Here is a 19,352-nt window from a genome sequence, read left to right on the forward strand (position 1 = left end):
GACTTCAGAAAAACCTGGAAAGACTTGTATGGTCTGATGCTGAATGAAGTGAGCAGAATTAGGAGAACATTGCACACAATAACAGCCATGCTGTACAATGACTAATATTGATCAACTTAACCCTTCTCAGCAATACAAGGCTCTAAGACATCTCCAAAGGCCTTGTGATAGAAAATGCTATCCACATCCAAAGAAACAACCATGGAGTTTGAATGCAGATCAAAGCATAATATTTGCTATTTTTTTTTCTTCTGTTATGTTTTGTTTCCTCTTTCTGGTGGTTTCTCCTATTGGTTCTAATTCTTACTTACAACATCACTAATGTGAAAATATGTTTAATATGAATATATATGTACAGCTTATATCAGATTGTGTGCCATCTTGGGGAGAGGGGGGAGAAAAATTTAAAACTCAAAAGCTTATGGAAGTGATTGTTAGTAATTCAAAATAAATTAATAAAAATAAAAGGAAAATAGGCCATATCTGGTGGGAGGAGAAAGGGGATAACTGGGCAAGACTGGCAGGGTCCATATTCCAAGGGTTAGGGAAAGAGGAGACGGAGTGAATATTCCTCCCTTTTCTGTAGCAGCTCAATAGTTGAACCCTTTTCTATGTTTAACCAAATAAACTTCCAAACCCTCACAGATACACTGATACTCAAGCAATGCTTATTCAGGGTCACAAAGTGACTGGGTATTTCTATTTCTTATGGGCAAAACATAGCCCAACCATAGACAAAGGAAGAGGGTCAGGGTGGAGGTAGTCTCCTAAATAGGTGAAATTAGAACTCTGGTCTCTCCTAAAGAAGAAATGAAGGAAGATTCTGGTCTAAGACCTCCTTTTGATAATTTGCCATATCAGGATAAATTGTCTTAGGTAGTTTCTGATTGTGTCATGCATATAGCAAAGTGCTGGGCAAATTTTATAGGACTATATACAATTCGGCTCTTATTATTATGACAATAAATACAAATAAATTACAAGGTACCTCACAGCCTTAACTTATCCTGAGCACATAGAGCACACTGTATAAATAGTTATTGATTGACTTTCCCACCACCATTCTGAATGTTAGATGGGCAAGAGCGTAGGCTTCTGTAGTCACCCCCTCTCAATCTGACATCCCTCATGTCCTCAGGCATTTAGAAGAGCTTGGCTGTTCCCAGGTCTAGGCCTAGAGTTTTCTGCTCCTATTGTTGGGCTTTTGTCACAAAGTCACTCTGGACTTTGGTGGAGGGCTTGGAAATCACCACTGTTGAGATAACTGACCTTAGACCCTTGTCTTGCCAGCATTTGAGTTGTATTTTATCCTTTTGATCAATTTACCAATGGTTTGTGGGTCAATTCTGGCTTGGCATATCTGTCCTGGAAAATAACTGTTTTGGTTGAGTTTTGGGAAGAAGAGAGGTTTTCCTTGTGACCTTTCCAAGCAGAGATGACTTTTACACCTCCCTCCCCATTGTGATGATCAGGCATATCTCAATTCTCCCTATGGTTATTTCCTGGCCACTGCTCTTTCCCCATTTTCTACTGTTAACTCCATGAAGATAGAGTCTATGTGGCATTCACCATTCTATTTCCATACCTCCTGAGCACCTAGCTTAGTGCTCACCACGTTGAACTGAGGCCATCCTATCACAGGTACTTATTAACCCTTGGGTAATCATCAGCTATTAGGGAGTTGGGCTCTTATATGTAGGCCCTTCTGGGACTGTTGTGTCTTGCTGGTGCCTTTTTTTTCCAGTTACTCTGTAGTGTATCAGAAACAAATTCACACATAACTAGTTTAGAGCTAATAGCTAGCTGGAAATAAACTTCTGTTTTTGGAGAATAATAATAACAGCTAATAACAGCTAGCTAGCATTTATACAGAGCTTAAAGGTCTGCACAGCAGGCTATGTATGTCATATACACGTGATCTTCACAATAACTCTGGGAAGTAAGTGCTATTAGTATCATCCCCATTTCATAGATGTGGAAACTTCGGTTGAGAGGTTATATGACTTGCCCAGATCACACAGCTAGTCCACGTCTAAGGCAGGATTTGAATTCAGGTATTCCTAACTCCTGGCCCAGCACTGTATTTACGGAGCCTCCTAGCTGCCTTCAGTAGAATGGAACAGAACAGAATGAGCCGAGTTCTCTATGTCCTGATGCTGTTCCTCCTCTCAGTCTGGTCTGTGTCGTCATCAGAGCGCCATGGGAGGGTGGGGAGCCCAGAGCAGGGGGTGCCTATTTACTTACGTGTCGATGGCTTGCTGGAATTTCCCAACTCTTGCAAAGACCCTGCCAATGTTATCCAGGGCTCGAGATTTGGCATCAGGCAGTTCGCTGTGGGGAAAGAGTTGAAAATGCTGCTTATTCAACTGAGAAATGTGACTTTTCTAAACCAGCCCCTGGCTATGGATTTCACATCTCATCTCTTTCCATTCTCACTGCTACCAGCCTGTAGGATAGGATCATACATCTGGAGCTAGCAGGGACCTCAGAAGAAAGCTAGTCCAACCATATCATTTTATTTTATTTATTTATTTATTTATTTATTTTGGCAATTGGGGTTAAGTGACTTGCCCAGGGTCACACAGTTAGTTAGTGACAAGTGTTTAGTCCGAGGCCGCATTTGAACTCAGGTCTTCCTGACTTCAGGGCTGGTGCTCTATCCACTGCGCCACCTAGCTGCCCCTAACCATCTCATTTTACAGATGAGAAAACAGGTCCAGGAAAGTTGGGTGACTTGAGTAAGGTCACACAGGTAATAAATGCCAGAGGTAGGATTTGAACCAGAGTTATTTTCATGGGACCATGTCCACCTTGTCTAGGGTGGACAAGTATCATCTTGTGCCTAGATTACAGCAGCAGTCCCCTAACAATGGTCTCCTTGCCTCCAGAGCCTCTTCTCTCTGAATCACTGCCTCTATCTGACTGAACTTTTAAAAACACATTCATCATATCTCTCTCCTGCTCAAAACCAATTGCTCCTGATTTCTTTTAGGATAAAGTCCAAATTCATCAGAATGGCTTTCAGAGCACTCCACAATTTGGTTGCCTCCTTCTTATACAACCCTACCCATTAAACAGCATATATGCATTACCCAGCATCGTTCTAGGCTCTGCAAGGATATACAAAGTAAAGAGGCATGATTCCTAACCCGAAGGAGCTCAGGACCTTGTTGGAGAGGCAAAAACAATATTACAAAATGATGACAGACATCAAAGAGCAAATGATTAAGTGCTAAACTGTGTGGCCTCCTCATGGTTGGTAGATGGTTCTTGGGTTCTCCCCATCCCAGGACAACTCAAATGCTGGCAGGTCCTGACTATAGGCCAGGTAATGGATTATCACGTAAGGACGAGTAAGGAAGTTTGGAGAAGTGAATCACCTGATTGATCATGTCAAGGATGAAACTATCAGCTATGAGGCACAAGAGTTGTCTATGTGGGTGAAGGTAGCACCCACATACATCTCTTTTGAGATACTGAAGTGAATTATGTGATAGAAATCATAAGGAAGAGGTTGGGGAGGGAGGAAGGAAAAGTAATCAGGGAAAATTGATGGAGGACTTAAGATGCAAAAGGTACAGGGACGCATTGAAATTTTTAAGCAAAGGAATGATGTGAAAATAGTTTGAGGAAAACCATTCTGGTAGGGAAGAGAATAAGCATTTATATAGTGCCTACTATGTGTCACTCCTCCTGGATCACTGCCTTGTGGCAGCAGAGGGGCTTGCATAGCTCAATGAAACTATGATCTATGCCATGTAGGGTTATCCAAGATGGACAGGTCATAGTGAAGAGTTCTGACAAAAGGTGATCCACTAGAGAAGGAAATGGCAAACAACTACAGTATCTTGCCAAAAAAAATCCATGGACCAGAAGGGCCTGCCATATTATGGTCCCTGGGATCAGCAAAGTCGGACATGCATTAACAACTGAACAACAGCACTATATGCCAGCTACTGTGCTAAGCACTTTTTATAAATATCTCATTTGATCCTCACAACAACCCTGTGAAGTAGGTGCTGTTATTATCCCCATTTTACAGCTAAGGAAACTGAGGCACGTAGTGCTGAAATGACTTGCCCAGGGTCACACAGCTGCCAAGTGTCTGAGGCCAGACTTAAACTCAGAACTTTCTGATGCCAGACCCAACACTCCATCCACTGGACCAAAGTGGTAGGAGTACACACAATGGAATGGAGTATACAGAGAATGGAATGGATGGGGGGCAGAGGGGCGGGGGGAAATAACAATGTCAAAACTGCTCTACTCCTGCTGTGACAGATGAGGGCTTGTCAGTAACCCAGGCCTGAGGCCTGGGACAGGGCAGGAAGTTGGTGGTTAATACTGGATGGGGATCCAATGACAGAGGAAGCAGCCATGAAATGCCAAAGCTGACAGCGCAGGACAGGCCTGGAATGGGAACCAAAATATAAGCATCATAAAAACAAACCAAGACAGATTTTGAGAGGAAAAACAGAAATGCCAGAAAGAAGAGAGGACTGCAGAGCCAGACTAGCAGGAGAAATGAGGAACCAGAAGACAGGCGTGTATCTGTAAAACAAGCTCAGTCAGTCACGGGGGAGACAGGTTCCTTTATGTGATGAGGAACTCTTCCACATGGCTTCCTTTTTATGAAGAACTGGGGCTGTTGGCCAAGCAGATATCTTTATCTTAAGGGAGATGTCCTGTTGTTCACTTCCTATATAAGAACAAGATCCATTCCCTACTAGATAAATAAGCAAATGAACAGGAACAGTCAGTTTAAAAAAAAATTCAACCCATGAGATAAAATGGTCCAAATCTCTACTAATATGAGAAACATAAATTAAAACAACTATGAGGTTTTACCTCACAGCCGCTGGATTGGCAAAGATGAGAAGAAACAAAAATGATCAAAATTAGAGGGGCTGCAAGGAGATAGGCACACTAATGCACTGTTGGTGAAGCTCTAAACTGTTCCAACCACATTGGGAAACAATCAATCAATCAATCAACATTTCTTAAGCATCTATTTAATTTTGAATTATTCTAGAAAAGTCACTCAATTTCACATATCTTTTGACATAGTAGTATCACTACTAGGCACAAACCCCACAGAGATCAAAGACAGAGGGAATGGTCCTATACATAACAAAAATATTTGTGGCAGTACCTTTAATAGTAGCAAGACTGGAAGGAAAGTAGGTGGCTATGCACTGGAAAAAAGCTGAATAAGTTGTAGTGAATGAGGTAATGGGATATTATCATACTTTAAGAAAAATTAATATGAAGATTTCAGAGAAACTTGGTAAGAAGCAAGAAATGATGCAGAGAGGAGACTAGCAGGAAGAAAAAGAACTGAGCTCTCCTCCATACCCCCTTTCCACAAAAGATTGAGTCCTAAGCAGGAAATCCAAGAAAAATCACAGGGAATCATTTTCCCAGCCCAGATTGACACATGGAGACAGAGAATTCTCTGGACATTGGAGAGGACGTCTAGCCAGGAGTGGCCATGCAGAACATTCCAGCACAGGAAGAAGCTGTGCGTGAGGGCAAAAAGGGACACCAGATCCAATATAGAGGGGCCTAATCTTCTGCAGGGTACAGGAATAGGTGCCCTCAAGAAACTCTGTTATTTACTACCAAGTTCCAAATCACTGATTCAGGATGGACTGAAGACAAGAGGTCTTCCACCTAGTGATGGAGTTCCAGGATGAGGAATAATCCCAGGGTCCTGGGCTATGTGCTGAGCAAGGAGCAAATTCAGAAGCAAGCAGTACTTGTGGGGTGCTGACCCCACAAGTGGAGCAGGGTCTCAGTTCCAGCTTTCAGCCAGGTCTGAAATCCCAGAACAAAGGGGTACCTAAAGTTCTGTTGCTCTGAATCAATGGAACTTTCTAGCAGGTATATAGTAACTGCATCCAGGAGCAGTCTACTGGAACTCCATGCAAGAGCAAGCACAGAAGTATTTTGCTTAGGCACAAACTCAGGCTAGGAACTTACAGAGCTCAGACAAGAAGGTTATTAATCAGACTTTTTCTGGATCCTAATGCTTTAGAAGCATTGAAATCTTGCCTAAACTGTCCCTAAGCTCTTGGTTTTGTTTTGTTTTGGTTTTTTTGCCTTTTTTTTGTTTTTTTTTTTTGTGAGGTGATCGGGGTTAAGTGACTTGCCCAGGGTCACACAGCTAGGAAGTGTTAAGTGTCTGCGGCTGGATTTGCACTCAGGTCCTCCTGACTCCAAGGCCAGAGCTCTATTCACTGCACCACCTTGCTGCCCTTCTAAGCTCTTAGAATAACACAATCAATACCCCAAGAAAGCACCAGCAAGAGTCTAGTAGATACAGGGTCCACCCAGACATTCCTTCGACAAATGTGCAAAGACTGGCCTTAACATAAAATCCAAAGTCGAGAAGTAAGCTGGAATGATGAACAAACAACCCTCCACCCCAAAAAAATCCCACTACAAAAAGCAATTATGGTAACAGGGATACCTAATACTTAAACCCAGAAGAAGAAAATTACTCCAACACATCTCTCAGAGAGAAACACAGCTTAGGCACAAATTCAGCCAGAATTCCTGGAAGAGATGACGCAAGAATTTTTTTTAAAGAGTTAAATTTTTTTTAATAAGTGAGATGAGAATGTTAGAAGAAAAAAACAGAGAAGAAATGAGAGCTAGAGAAGAAAGAAACAGAAAGAAACAGAAATGAACAGTATGGCACATGAGGTATACAACCTTGTTCAAGAAACAAACTCCCTGAAAATTAGAATGGACCAAACAGGAAACAATGACCCCACGTGAGGCAACAGGAAATATTAAAACAAAGTCAGAAGACTGGAAAAATAATAGAAGAAAACGTAAGGTATCTCATAGAAAAACTGACCTGAAAGAATGAAGAGAGAAAATTTAAGAATCATTGCACTAAAGGAGCCTATATACCATATTTCAAGAAATCATAACAGAAAATTGCCCAGTTCTCTTGGAACCAGATAACAAAGCAGAAATAGAAAGAATCCACCAATCATCTCCTGAAAGATACTCCAAAATGAAAACTCCCAGGAACATTACTGCCAAAATCCAAAACTTTCAGGTCAAAGAAAAAATACTGCAAGCAGCCAGCAAGAAAGAATTCAGATACCATGGGGCCAAAATCAGGATCACACATGATTTAGTACCCACACCCCTAAAGAAACAGAGAGCTTGGAATATGATATTACAGATGGCAAAAACTATAGGCTTACAACCAAGAACAACTTACCCAGAAAAACTTAGTGTAATCCTGCAGAGGAAACAATGGAATCTCAATGAAAAAAAGGACTTCTCGGCATTCCTGATGAAAAGACCAGAGACGCAGAGAGACTTGAAGTACAAACACAGGAGTCAAGAAAGACTTAAAAGGGTAAAGATGAGCAAACAATTATAAGGGACTAAACCACACCTACTCAACATTGACAGCCCACCAAAGGATTTCAGGTAGCCTGCAAAAAATGTAAGGTTGCTATTGCACGCTCTCTCCTGTTTGTCGCATGATCCACGCCAATCAACCACTGTCAGTCTGTCTCTAGTCTAACCTATCTGTGACCCAAAGAAGTTTAGTCTGTTTTAATTTTGGCCCCTACCTACTGCCAAGTTGTGCAGGTCTGGACTAAACAAAGATAAACTGTTTATATTCTAATATGAGGAGAGGATACATGTGTCCTCTCAAAACCCTATCATCATCCATGGACATAGAGGGAGTCTGATTAGAGACAGGGCCTGAAAATGGTTTTATGTTTTGATGATCTTAACAGATAAATGGAAAAGGAGGGGAAGAGAAATACACTAGTAGGGGAAAATGGAAAGGAAGAATGCAGAAAATAATCACATAATTAGGGTGAACAAATAGTCTATACAAAAAAAGGAGGAAAGGGCGTGGAGAGTAGGTGACACTTGAACCTCATTCTTATCTAAGCTGGTCAAAAGAGGGAAGAATATACACATACATAATTGGGTACAGAAATACATTTCACAATAGGGAGATGAGAGGGGGAATAAGAGGAAGAGTAGATTAAAAGAGGGATTAGTCCTATGCAAAATAAGCCCTAAAAATGTACAAAACTATTTATAGCAGCTCTTTTTGTGATGCTAAACTGAGTACGTGCTCATCAACTGGAGAATGGCTGAACAATTATGACACATGAACGACAGAATACTATTATGTTGTAAGAAATGATAAATAGGGGGCAGCTAGGTGGCGCAGTGGATAGAGCACTGGCCCTGAAGTCAGGAGGATCCGAGTTCAAATCTGGCCTCAGACCAAACATTTAACACTTACTAGCTGTGTGACCCTAGGCAAGTCACTTAATCCCAATTGCCCCCCCCCAAAAAAAGATAAATAGGATGGTATCAGAGAAACCTAAAAATATTTTTATGAACTGATACAGAGTGATGTGAATAAAATCAGAAGAACAATTTATACAAAACAGCAATACTGTAAAGACAACTTTGAAAGACTTGAGAATTCTGATGAATGCAGTGACCAACCATGATTCCAAAAGACTCCTGATGGAATATGCTACCTTCACCTTCTGATAAAGGGATGATGGACTTAAGAGTGTAGACTGAGACATAAATATAAAGTAGTTAGGAAGGGAGGGAACTAGCAGTTGAAGGAGGGAGGTGGTATAGGAACTAAGCTCTACATGGAGCTAGGCATATTCTAAGAGTCAACATTAAGAAGAGAGAGAGCATTCCAGGCATGGAGGAGGTGAAGCAAGCCTGTGCAAAAGCACTGAGGTGATAGATAATGACTATCATACAAAAACAAAAGACATCAACAAAACTTTAAAAAAAACAACAACTAAAAACCATGACTCCCAGAAAAGGACACTGCACTCTGGTGATATGACCAACGCAGGGTTCAATGGGACTACCACATTTGTTGACATCATACTTTAATGCAGTCAAGATCATATTACCTCTTTTGGCTGCCACATCACAGTGTTGACTCCCATTAAGCTTGCCATCTACTGGAACCTCCAGGTCTTTTTCACTTGCACAGCCATCTAGACACACTAATTCCATTTTATACTTCGTATAATTGATTTTTAAACTCAAATTTGGGATTTCACATTCAGCCCTATGAAATTTTACCTTGTTAGCTCTGACTCAAGAGCTTTTGTTTGTCAACATCTTTTAGAATCCTGATTATGCTATCTGTTTCATCTCTTCCTTCTGGCCTCATGTCTTTCTTGAATCATGACTACACTGATAAAAATGTGGAACAGAAAATACCACCACTACCATAAACACAGACCCCTAGAGCCCTGTAGTAGAGATCTACCCCCAGTCTGAAAGCAATCCATTGATTAACACCCTTTGAGTCTAGTCACTCAGTCAGTTGTGAATCTACAATGTATTTCTTTTGCTCAATAGTGGTAAATACCCCAGGAGGACAAGGGGTATACCTGACTAGAACCCAGAATGAGAGGGAGGGTACAGAAGGAATTAAAACTGCTGCTATTTGCCAGAAAAAGATCAATGTACTCATCTTGGATCATAGGATACAGAGCTGGAAAGAACTTTAGAGATTATCCTGTTAACCCCCTTATTTTAAATATGAGTAATCCGAGGCCCAGAGAAGTTGTATGATTTGCCCAAGGTCCCAAGGGAGTAATCAGCAGAGCCAGAATCTGAACCTAGGTCCTTTAACTCTAAGCCCAGTATATTTTTCGCTGCACCATACCACCTTGCTAGAATTCTAGATCACTGTGATTTCCCAACTCAAATCAAGATTGCTAGACTCAATTGGAAACCTGTTCGGTTGCCCTCCAGCCTTGTTTTTAGGTAAGTGCAAGTCACCCAGCCAGATGAACGACATTTCTGAGTCATTATTAAAACAGAAGAATTGGCAGCCATGGTGGTTGAGCCAATGTGGAAAGATCATGGAGAAAAAGAGACTTCACAGGACCAGAGAAGGGCAAATATTGTCCTCAAAAAGTGAAAAGAGTGGAGTCTGGAAACTATAGGCCAGTAAGCTTGAATTTGATCCTTTGTAAAGTTCTAGAATTAAAGGGATGGTTAGGGAATATCTAGAAAAGGGAGTGACGATCATAAGAGCCAACATGGCTTCATCAAAAACAAGTTATACTGGGGCAGCTAGGTGGTGCAGTGGATAGAGCACTGGCCCTGGAGTCAGGAGGACCTGAGCTCAAATCTGGCCTCAGACACATAACACTCACTAGCTGTGTGACTCTGGGCAAGTCACTTAACTCCAATTGCCTCACAAAAAACAAAACAAAACAAGTTATACCAAACTACTACTGGGAACCATTGGCCCATCCCCTCATTACACTTATCTCCTTTTTTTGGACAGGATTTCTAGCCTGGGGGATCAAAAGAATGCAGTAGATATAATTTTCCTAGATTTTAGCAGTGTTTAACAAAGCGCTTCATGCTATTGTTGTAAAAGCAAATGAAGAGATATGGGCTAGATGGTCTAATGGCTAGACCCAAAGAGTCATCTTTAATGGTTTAATGTTAACCTGGGAGATCGTCTCCTTTGGCATGCCCCAGGGAACTGTTCTTGACCCTGTGCTGGTTACCATTTTTGTCAATGACTTGGGATAAAGGCATAGATGGTTGGCCTCTCAAATATGCAGATGATACAGATAAAAGGGCCAGCTAACTCACAGGGTGACAGGATTCAAAAAGATGTGAATTACGAGAACTTTGAGCCTACCATAAGATGACATTTAATAAGGATAAAGGTAGAGTCTCACACTTGGGTCATGTAATCCTAGACTCAATAGTATTGAGAGAAGCACAAGGACCAGGATTAGGGAGGTGTTCTCTGCTGTGTTCTCCCTGGGGAAGACCACATCCAGGATACTGTGTCTACTTCTAGATGCCATATTCTGGAAAGAACATTGATCAATGGAAAGTGGCCAAAGGAGGGCAGTCAGAATGCTGAAGGGTTGTAAGTTCATGCCAGTTAAGGATCCATTAAAAGAGCTACGATGTTTAGCCTAGAGAAGAGTTCAAGGAGACAAGACAGCTGTCTTTAAGTTCTAAAGGCCTGTCACAGGGAAGAGAGGGAGCTTATTCTGCTTAGCCCCATGGAATAGGACCAGAAGGAATAGAGATAGATAGACATTGCAGAGGCCATTTAGACTTGATAAAAGAAAAAAATTTCTAACAGTAGAGCTATCTCAAAGTGGAATGGACTGGCCATGTAGGAAGTGGGTTCTCCCTAACTAGAGGTCACTGGGCAAAACCTGGATGACCATTCGTCAGTTGTGTTGTAGATGAGATACTTGTTCAAGCACAGTCTCTGAGGTTCCTTCCAACTCTGAGATTCTGTGATTCCATTTGACCTTAATAAGCAAAACAAAGGGTAAAAACCAAGGGAAATAGCTGAGAAATAGAACTGTCCTGGTAGACAGAGATGTGCATGCTACCTTTTTAGAGTTCAGTACCCAGGATCAAATCCCTGCTCCTATCAACAGAGCTTCCCACCTTTCTACTGGACACTCACTAATCCCGGGCAATCTCCAAGTCCTTCCGGTGGCTTTGCAATGCAGCTGCCATGTGCCCCATTTCAATCTGCGCATTCCCAATGCAGCTGTACAAATTGCCAAGCAGTTCATCTTTGTTGGGCACTTTTTCCTTGTCCCACTCCATCACCTTCTTCAGCACTTTCTCAACTTTCTGGCAGCTCCCCTCAGCACTGCCACTAGTGAGTACTGGGAAGGAAAGAGGCCGGGGTACAAGTTCAGGTACATCCCCATGCAGCCAGGCATCTGGTCTGGGCAGAAGGCCTGGGGTTCATGCTACTATTAACCGATTCCTCCTCAGGTAGAAATGGGTTAAGTTGTACAGATTGCCTCTCTGGGCCTCTGGCCCCAGACCTTGTGTCGGGCCCCTGCTCCCCCCCTCCCTTACATCATAAATAACTGGGGATGGAGGAGAGAATCTGATCCTGCCCCACCCCTGGGTACCAGGGCCACTTACACATGTCAATTTCCTCCAGGCTCTTGAGAATATAGCGGGCAGTCTCGGAGGGGCGGAGCTTCCGATCTCGCACCCACTTCTCTTGCATAAGCTTCCGGTCTCGCTCCCGAGCATAGATTGGCTTCTGCTGCCTCCAGAAGTCAGTCCGGGTATCTAGGTAATTGATGCCAGTCATGATCAAATCTTCCACAGTCATTCCACGCTTGATAGTGCCTTTGATCAGGTCTTTGGGAATGAGAAGAGGAGGAAGGGAAGAGCCAGAAGAACAGGAGTCAGCAGGAGTCAGTGGGAGCAGAGCTAATAAAAGGAGAGCTCTTGGTCAGAGACCCATACTTTGGGGCTCTCCCTGTGCCAGACTTGTGGAAAATCTGAATGGGGGAAAACCATTCCAGTCAGGAGTTAGGCCAAAATGGACCTCTAGCATTTAAAGAGAGATTATGCATCTTTCTTCCAGTCACCACCAGAGTAGAGAAATCTCCTATTTTGATACTTGAGGCTATAGGGGGAAGTAAAAGGAGTATATTACTGCATTGTACACAACAGGTATTTAATAAATTGAAAGAGAAGCCCAGGAAGTCTTCTTTCCTGGCTCTCAGTACTGCAGAGGCTCCTATTATAATTAGCAGAGTCCAAAGCCACGGCCCCAGAAGTTGTATACCTTGAACAGCTGCTTCTTTTCCTGTTCCTGGAACTTTGGGTAAAGTTGGGAGAGGAGGAAAAACAGGGACACTGGATCTGAGATCCTAGCTTGGCCTTAGCTCCAAATGGAATAGTGCATGCTGGCAACTGGCCCAGAATTGTAGGTCAAAGCTAAGAGTAAGGCTCTGGGGGGACCACAACAGGCTCTAAGCCCTGTCTGGCCATCCCACCCTTCACAGAGTCAGCATTACAGGCATATATTCTGGGAGGCAAAAGTCATCCAGCCCTGTAATCAAGAAGATACCTCTGTGCCCCTGAGCAGCAGGTGACCCTGGGAGAATCTTACTATATCATCAGAAAGCCAATTCTAGAGAAAAGGCATTTAGTCAGATTATCCAAATTTCAGTAGCCAAATTATCTAATGACAGTAATCATCCCTGGGCTTACGTCTGAGCATTTCTACCATAGCACTTTCATTTTCTGTCTCATTTTTCTTCTCCTCCCAGCACCACTAGCCCAGCAGACAGAGAATTTGAGGCCATAGAAGCAACGGGAGTGGCCCAAATCTTCTGACTCTGGTTCTAGGTTCTCTTCTATCCTCAGTAGCCCCACATTCATGGACGGCCATCTACCCCACATCCTGAATCTCGATAACCATAATAAACAAGACCTTCATCCTTAAGGAGCTTTTCCAGATATTCCTTGTCCACATAAAGCTCTCCTAGTAGCTGTCGAACAGTCTTCTCGCTCTTCAATGAGTTCTTCCGTTTACTTTCTGCCTTGGTGTCCTTCCAGAGTTGCCTCACGGGAGTCTTCTGTTGGGCTTTCATACTCTGGGGGTACAGAGTAAGACAAAGCAGAGCCTCATCAGGAAGCAGAAACCCCCCAGGCCTTGGCTTCCCATGACACCTGGGCTTCCCCTCCTTCTCCTCTGTGATGTCCCTGTAGGCTTAAAAACCATTGCCCATGGCAGACAGCATGACTGATGCTCACTCAAGAAAAGGGCTGGGAAATGGCCAGACTCCCAAGATTCCTCTAACATCTGGGACTGTGGAAGCATGCACTCTTGATGAGAGAACTGAACACTTCCAACCAGGAGGACTACACAGACCCCCAAGCACATGTGGATTCCTCCCACTGAGGGCAGTGGCCACAACACCAGGGCCCTTACCTCTGCCTGCTTGCTTAAGAAGAAGAGGTCCCCTTTGTTCTTCAACTTAACCGAAGAAGGACCTGAAAGAACAGAAGCAGGCTCACAGATTAGCCAGGCCCCTGACCACGACCTATGACATACTGTTGACAGCATAGTACGGGTTGACTTTGGCAGAGGAAGGCTGGGGGCTGTGGTTAGGATGATCTAAGCTGACCTGCAAGTCAGGAATGTAGGCTGTATAAATTCACTCCAGCTCCTCCATAAGCCTGGTAGCCTACTCTTGCCCAGGGCCATGGCAGCTTTATTTCCAAACAAGGGGGTGGGAGCCAATGGTACAGAGCAGTTGTCCAAGCCCTGGGCCATTTTTATACTCTGCCTCCTACAGGAACTAAAGACACAAAAACTCCACATTCCTGCTGCCTCTGGGTAATAAGTAGACCACAGGGCTGGACCAGCAACTCAGGACCATATTTCCTGAGGAAAGCAGCTAGAGACTGAAAAGGTCCATCTCTAGGGGTTAAAGCTTTGTCTGAGACAGGTCTAACTCCATTCCATCCCTATAGCAGCTTCCCAGATATAAATCTGTTTGGGGAGGCTTTGCAATCACAGTTGTCTCTGAAGAAAAAAAAAAAATCAAAGACTGCTCTACTCTGTGGGAAGGCTCAGAGACTGGAGCCTCTTGTGTAGGTGGTTCAATCACATGGCAAATCAGAAGTTACCAAATCTGCCACCTGTTTTAGAATTGCCAGTGGGCTTAAGGGGGTTATTCACTTCTTTGGGTCTGGCCCTTCTCCAGCCCCAGAAGTTCATGCGGGCATGAGGGAATGCGGGCCTATTCAGTTCCCAAGATACTTTCTTAGATAGCTGCCACTTACTTCCTACTGAGTTGTTAATGGCTTCCTGAGCTTTCTGAATCCCGACTTTGAATTCCCGCTCAGGCCGCAGCTTGTAGCCTCTGTGATAGTACACCAAAGCAAACTCAAAGTCTCCCATAGTATACAGGGTTTCAGCCTTTTGGAAAATTCCCTGGAACAAAAGAAGGTCAAACCAAGATGGTAGGTGGGTTCTGGGTTGAGGGTCATGGTTTGGGTGTAGAGGTAAGGGGATAGAACAGGTGACCTGAGAAGAGAAGGAAATGGGGTCAGACACCAGGCCCTGCATAAACAATGACACCTGTGAATTCCCAGCTAGAAATCAGTCCCATCACAGGGTTACCTTGCAGAAAGTTTGGTCGTTTTTGAGAGATTCCTCAACATCTTTCAGGGAATTCTCCAAATCTCCTAACTTCAGATAGCACTTAGACCGAGCAACCAGGCAGTTTCGGTCACCCTCCTGAAGGCGAAGAGCCTAGAAAAAGCAGCACAGTCAGTTGGGATCATCCAGGGTAAGGAAGAGGCTATGCTGATAGGGAGGCCAAGGCTCTCCCTGCAAAGTGATTATTAGACTGAGTCTAAGCAGGGATGCTCTGACTCTAAAAGCACTGGAAAAATAGCAAGGAACTTCATGAGAGACGAAGAGGGGCCCTTGAGTCTTATCAGCCAAACACCCAGGGTTGATCTTTGAACAGGAAATTCTTGATTATCTCTACATAGATTATTTCACTGAATTTGGAGTTATGGACCAGCAGTTGAATCTACATACTGATTTAAACTTCATTAATATAATACTACCCTATGAGGTTCTCTCACTGCTTTTTTATCCACTCGGATGTGCTCCAGCACCATATCTCCCTACTTTCTAGCTGGTGTGTATGTTTAGAAAACAGATTCATGCTAATTTTCTCTAGATCAATCAGAACCAAGAAGTTAACTGGCTATTTTTAAAAAATGACAGAATAAATTCCAAAATGGAATTTCAGACAAAATGCTATTTGGATTTGCCATATCATCTCCATTTAAATAGACATTTGAGAATTCACTATACATTTCAGTGGTCTATTAAAAGAAGGCCTTAGAGAATGAAGTTATTTTTACAGATGTAGTTATAAAAAACTTCATATACACACACACCCCTCTTACCACTTCCTCTGCCTCTCTACCAGTCTCTTTTCTTCCTTAGTGATACCATGACCAAAAACTACAGCATGTTTTTTTGTTGGCCGTTGACATCTCTCCTTAAAGCATTTCTAAGAAGTAGAAAAGATGACTGTATGTCTCAGAAAGATGCCACTCCTACCCAAGGCCACCGCCCCTTTGAGTATCCTTTACGCTCTGCTGGGATTTCTGGGTCTTGGGTGCCATTTTCACCCACACTAGTTTCTCCATGGCTACAAGTATGGTATGTGCCTGGGAGGTACAAGAAAAGATTTGGGTGTCAATGATTATTTGATTTAGAGTAGCCCTTTGGTGAACTGGAAGGGTTAAGAATGCATTTGTTTTTGTTGATGCTTGGTCATGCCCCACTTGGTTTGCCATTTTCTTCTCCAACTCATTTTACAGATGAGGAAACTGAAGTAAAAAGGGTTAAGAGACTTGCCCAGGGTCACACAGATAGTGTGTGTATGAGGCAGGACTTAAACTCAAGTCTACTTGACTCCAGGCTGGGTGATTTTTCCACTGCGCCACCTCAACTGCCCCTAAGAATGTATTCTTTGTAGCAAATGATATCTTAAAAATATATCTAATCCCATGCTTCCTGTGACCAATGGAGAACCAGTCCATGAAGGGAAGGGGCAATTTATGCTAAGGCTACTTTTGTACAGCAATGGGAAGAAGGAGGTTTAGAAGAATCTAGTGGATAGTTAAGAGGAATTGATGATTAACTTAGGGAAGAGGTAATAAGTGTTTTGTTGTTGTCGTTCAGTCATTTCAGTTGTGTCTAATTCATTGTGACCCCATTTGGGGTTTTCTTGGCAAAGATACTGGAGTGGTTTGTCATTTCCTTCTCCAGCTATTGATAGATGAGGAAACTGAGGCTTCCTGAGGAAAGATGAATCTTCCTGACTCCAGGCCCAGCACTCTACAATTCAACAAAATGCTTACCAAGTATTAAGCACATCCTAAGTCCAAAGAGGACTGCTAGGTGGTAAAGTGAACTGGAGTCAGGAAAATCGGAGTTCAAATTTGGCCTCAGACACTTACTAGCTGTGTGACCCTGGGCAAGTCACTTAATCTTGTTTGCTTCTGTTTCCTCATCTGTAAAATGAGTTGGAGAAGGAAATGACAAACCACTCCAGTATCTTTGCCAAGAAAACCCTAAATGGAGTCAAGAAAATTGGACAAGACTAAACAACAAGTCTAAAGTAGTGTGCCTGGGATACAAAGACCAAACCAACAACCCAGTTTCCTGCCCTCAAGGAATTCACATTCTAAAAGGTGAAATTACAAGTAGACTCATAAGTAAATAGGTGTAAGAGCACATAACCATCTGGGAAGGCTTCAGGGAGGAGGTGGCCTGTAAGTATTCAGAGAGTAAATATTAAGTATTAAGTAAGTATTCTACCTCATGGGCAGAGATTATTGGGAACTGATGAAACTAACAGCAATTTCTCAAGGAGAGAGCTAATGGAAAATGACTGGGGTTAGTTAATCTAGGGCTGTAATGGGTTTGGACTGAGGGGGATGATGAACGATCCATCGGGGGAACGAGGTATCTCTACCGGCATGGATTGGGGATTATCAGAGATAATTTAACAGAAACGGATCCGTGGGGGGAGAGGGGATCGGTAATCGATTAAAAATCCTGTTGTCGACAAAGTTGATCAGCGATCAATCGCTAGGTCTGGAGCGGGGACTCACTTTGGTGAAGCTCAGAGCCGCCTTTTGATATTCCCCGCATAAGTATAGCCGCTCTCCCTCCGCCATGTAAGAGGGGAAGGTGCTCCGGAGATCCTCAAGCTCGAAGTCCGACATGACAGGCTGCTTTCAGGACCAAGCACCCCGTGGGAAAGGAAGAATGGAGCGTTCAGGAACCTTTAGGGAACCAGCCAGTTTGTGTAACATCCATCTCCTAGCAACCGAGAGGCATGATGTCACTTCCGATTCCGCCCTTCCTCCCTCTCTCCGGTCGATCTCCTGAGTGGTGCGCATGCGAGGGCTGGAGCTGGAGCGCACGCTTGCTCGAGCTGGGCTCCCGGCTAGAGACGTGCGTGAGGGAAGTGTGCTGCGTGCGTGCCTCCCACGTGCTCCGCTCCTGCGCTCCTGGGCGTGTTTGCTGAGAGGTGATAACATAGGGAGCTTTTGCCGTTCTGTTCTACCAGCTTGGGATTTATTCATCTCCCTCCTTGTTGTGCAATATGGAGATACAAACCCCGAAAAGAAAAAGTCCCCTGTCAGCCCTTAGGTTACATTCTTCTGGGGGTGGGGAAAGGTTTACCATATGTACATAGATATAAATGAATGAATGAAAGAAGTGTTTAATTTACAAAGCACTTTGCAGACTGCAGAGAACACAAATAGAAAAAAAAACCCAGCCTTTTCCTTAAGGACTCATTCTACTGGGGGAGATGGACAAAGCCCCAACTATAGGGGATTAGGGAGGGTTTCCCGAAGGAGGTATTACCTGATATAAGCCTTGAAGGAAGCATTCATTCCAGCCATAGGGTCAACATGCTTGGGCAAATTCAAGAAACCACTGGATGGAATGTCATGTTCAGGAAATACAGTTGGTAGAGAGTATCATAGGATCATAGATTTAAAGATGGAAGTGTTGAGGTTCAGGGAACTGTATGTTGAGGTTTAGGGGTTCTAGGACCCTGAAATAGTAACATGTTCCTGCCCAAATGAATTCAACCCAAGACTTCTTTCAGCCAAAGACAGGGTTTGTTAAAGATTTGCCATACTGGCCAGACTCTTAAGGAGTTTCTAGAAAATATAGCAACTCAGACAAGTTGAAGGGACCCCTTAACAGCCCTTAACATCCCCTCCATCTCCCCCTCTCCTGCCCCTGTTGGTCAAAGGAGACTTCTGGGTATGCTGATGAGCACAGAGAGTGCACTGGGTAAAATAGTACTGTGGACACCATGGGACAGCCCCAAGTACAGAGTAGGACCAGAACCATTAACCAAGCACAGTACAAGCCTTAGTAAGAATGCCCAAAATTAGGGACTCATTTGAAGGGGAAAATCAAACAGCATCAAGATAATCAAGAGAATGTAGCATATAGATACAGAGAACGAAAGCCAAAGGGATATAATAATGGACAGCAATAACACCAGCCATTAAGTCTCCCTGCAGCTCAGTACTCTTGCCCAAAATCCATTCAAATCAACACAATTCCTCCTGGATCTCAAATATCCCATGCAGTTGTCAGGTCCTTGGCACACCTTTCTTTGGGGCAGTCTGGAAAATACCATATCCTCAAGGGCACCCCTCCATTGGATTTTTCCATTCTGTCTCCAGGTTACTTGCAGAAGCTGCTCATTTGTTCCTGCTAAGAACCCTGACAAAACAGATTTCAATACAAGTTGGCACAGACTCTCAAAATTTACTTCTCCAGTAACTAGTTCATTTGTAAAAATCAACTCAAACCTCGTAGTTCTAATCTAATCAATAACAGAGCTAAAAGGGGGAACACCAAAGTAGGAACCCAGAGTTTACCTGAAACTTTAGGGAATTTAGGTTACAAATACCCTATACTATTTCTATCC

At 43.3% G+C, this 19,352-nt stretch overlaps 1 protein-coding gene across 1 annotated transcript in view; it reads right to left on the reverse strand.

The window, feature by feature from the left end:
- TTC25 (tetratricopeptide repeat domain 25) overlaps positions 1-17,695 on the reverse strand; it is a 52,818-nt gene extending 35,123 nt beyond the window's left edge. Inside the window, exons 1-8 of the mRNA XM_027870475.1 lie at positions 17,503-17,695; positions 14,981-15,112; positions 14,641-14,791; positions 13,784-13,845; positions 13,283-13,445; positions 11,974-12,198; positions 11,498-11,705; positions 2,245-2,331 (exon numbers count right to left, since the gene is read on the reverse strand). Coding sequence (XP_027726276.1) covers positions 2,245-2,331; positions 11,498-11,705; positions 11,974-12,198; positions 13,283-13,445; positions 13,784-13,845; positions 14,641-14,791; positions 14,981-15,112; positions 17,503-17,616 — 1,142 coding nt within the window. The 5' untranslated portion in view covers positions 17,617-17,695. The remainder of the gene's footprint in view (positions 1-2,244; positions 2,332-11,497; positions 11,706-11,973; positions 12,199-13,282; positions 13,446-13,783; positions 13,846-14,640; positions 14,792-14,980; positions 15,113-17,502) is intronic.
- Positions 17,696-19,352: the final 1,657 nt, after the last annotated feature.

This window comes from Vombatus ursinus, unplaced genomic scaffold, assembly GCF_900497805.2.
Source record: "Vombatus ursinus unplaced genomic scaffold, bare-nosed wombat genome assembly UNPS02014797.1, whole genome shotgun sequence".
Taxonomy (NCBI): Eukaryota; Metazoa; Chordata; class Mammalia; order Diprotodontia; family Vombatidae; genus Vombatus; species Vombatus ursinus.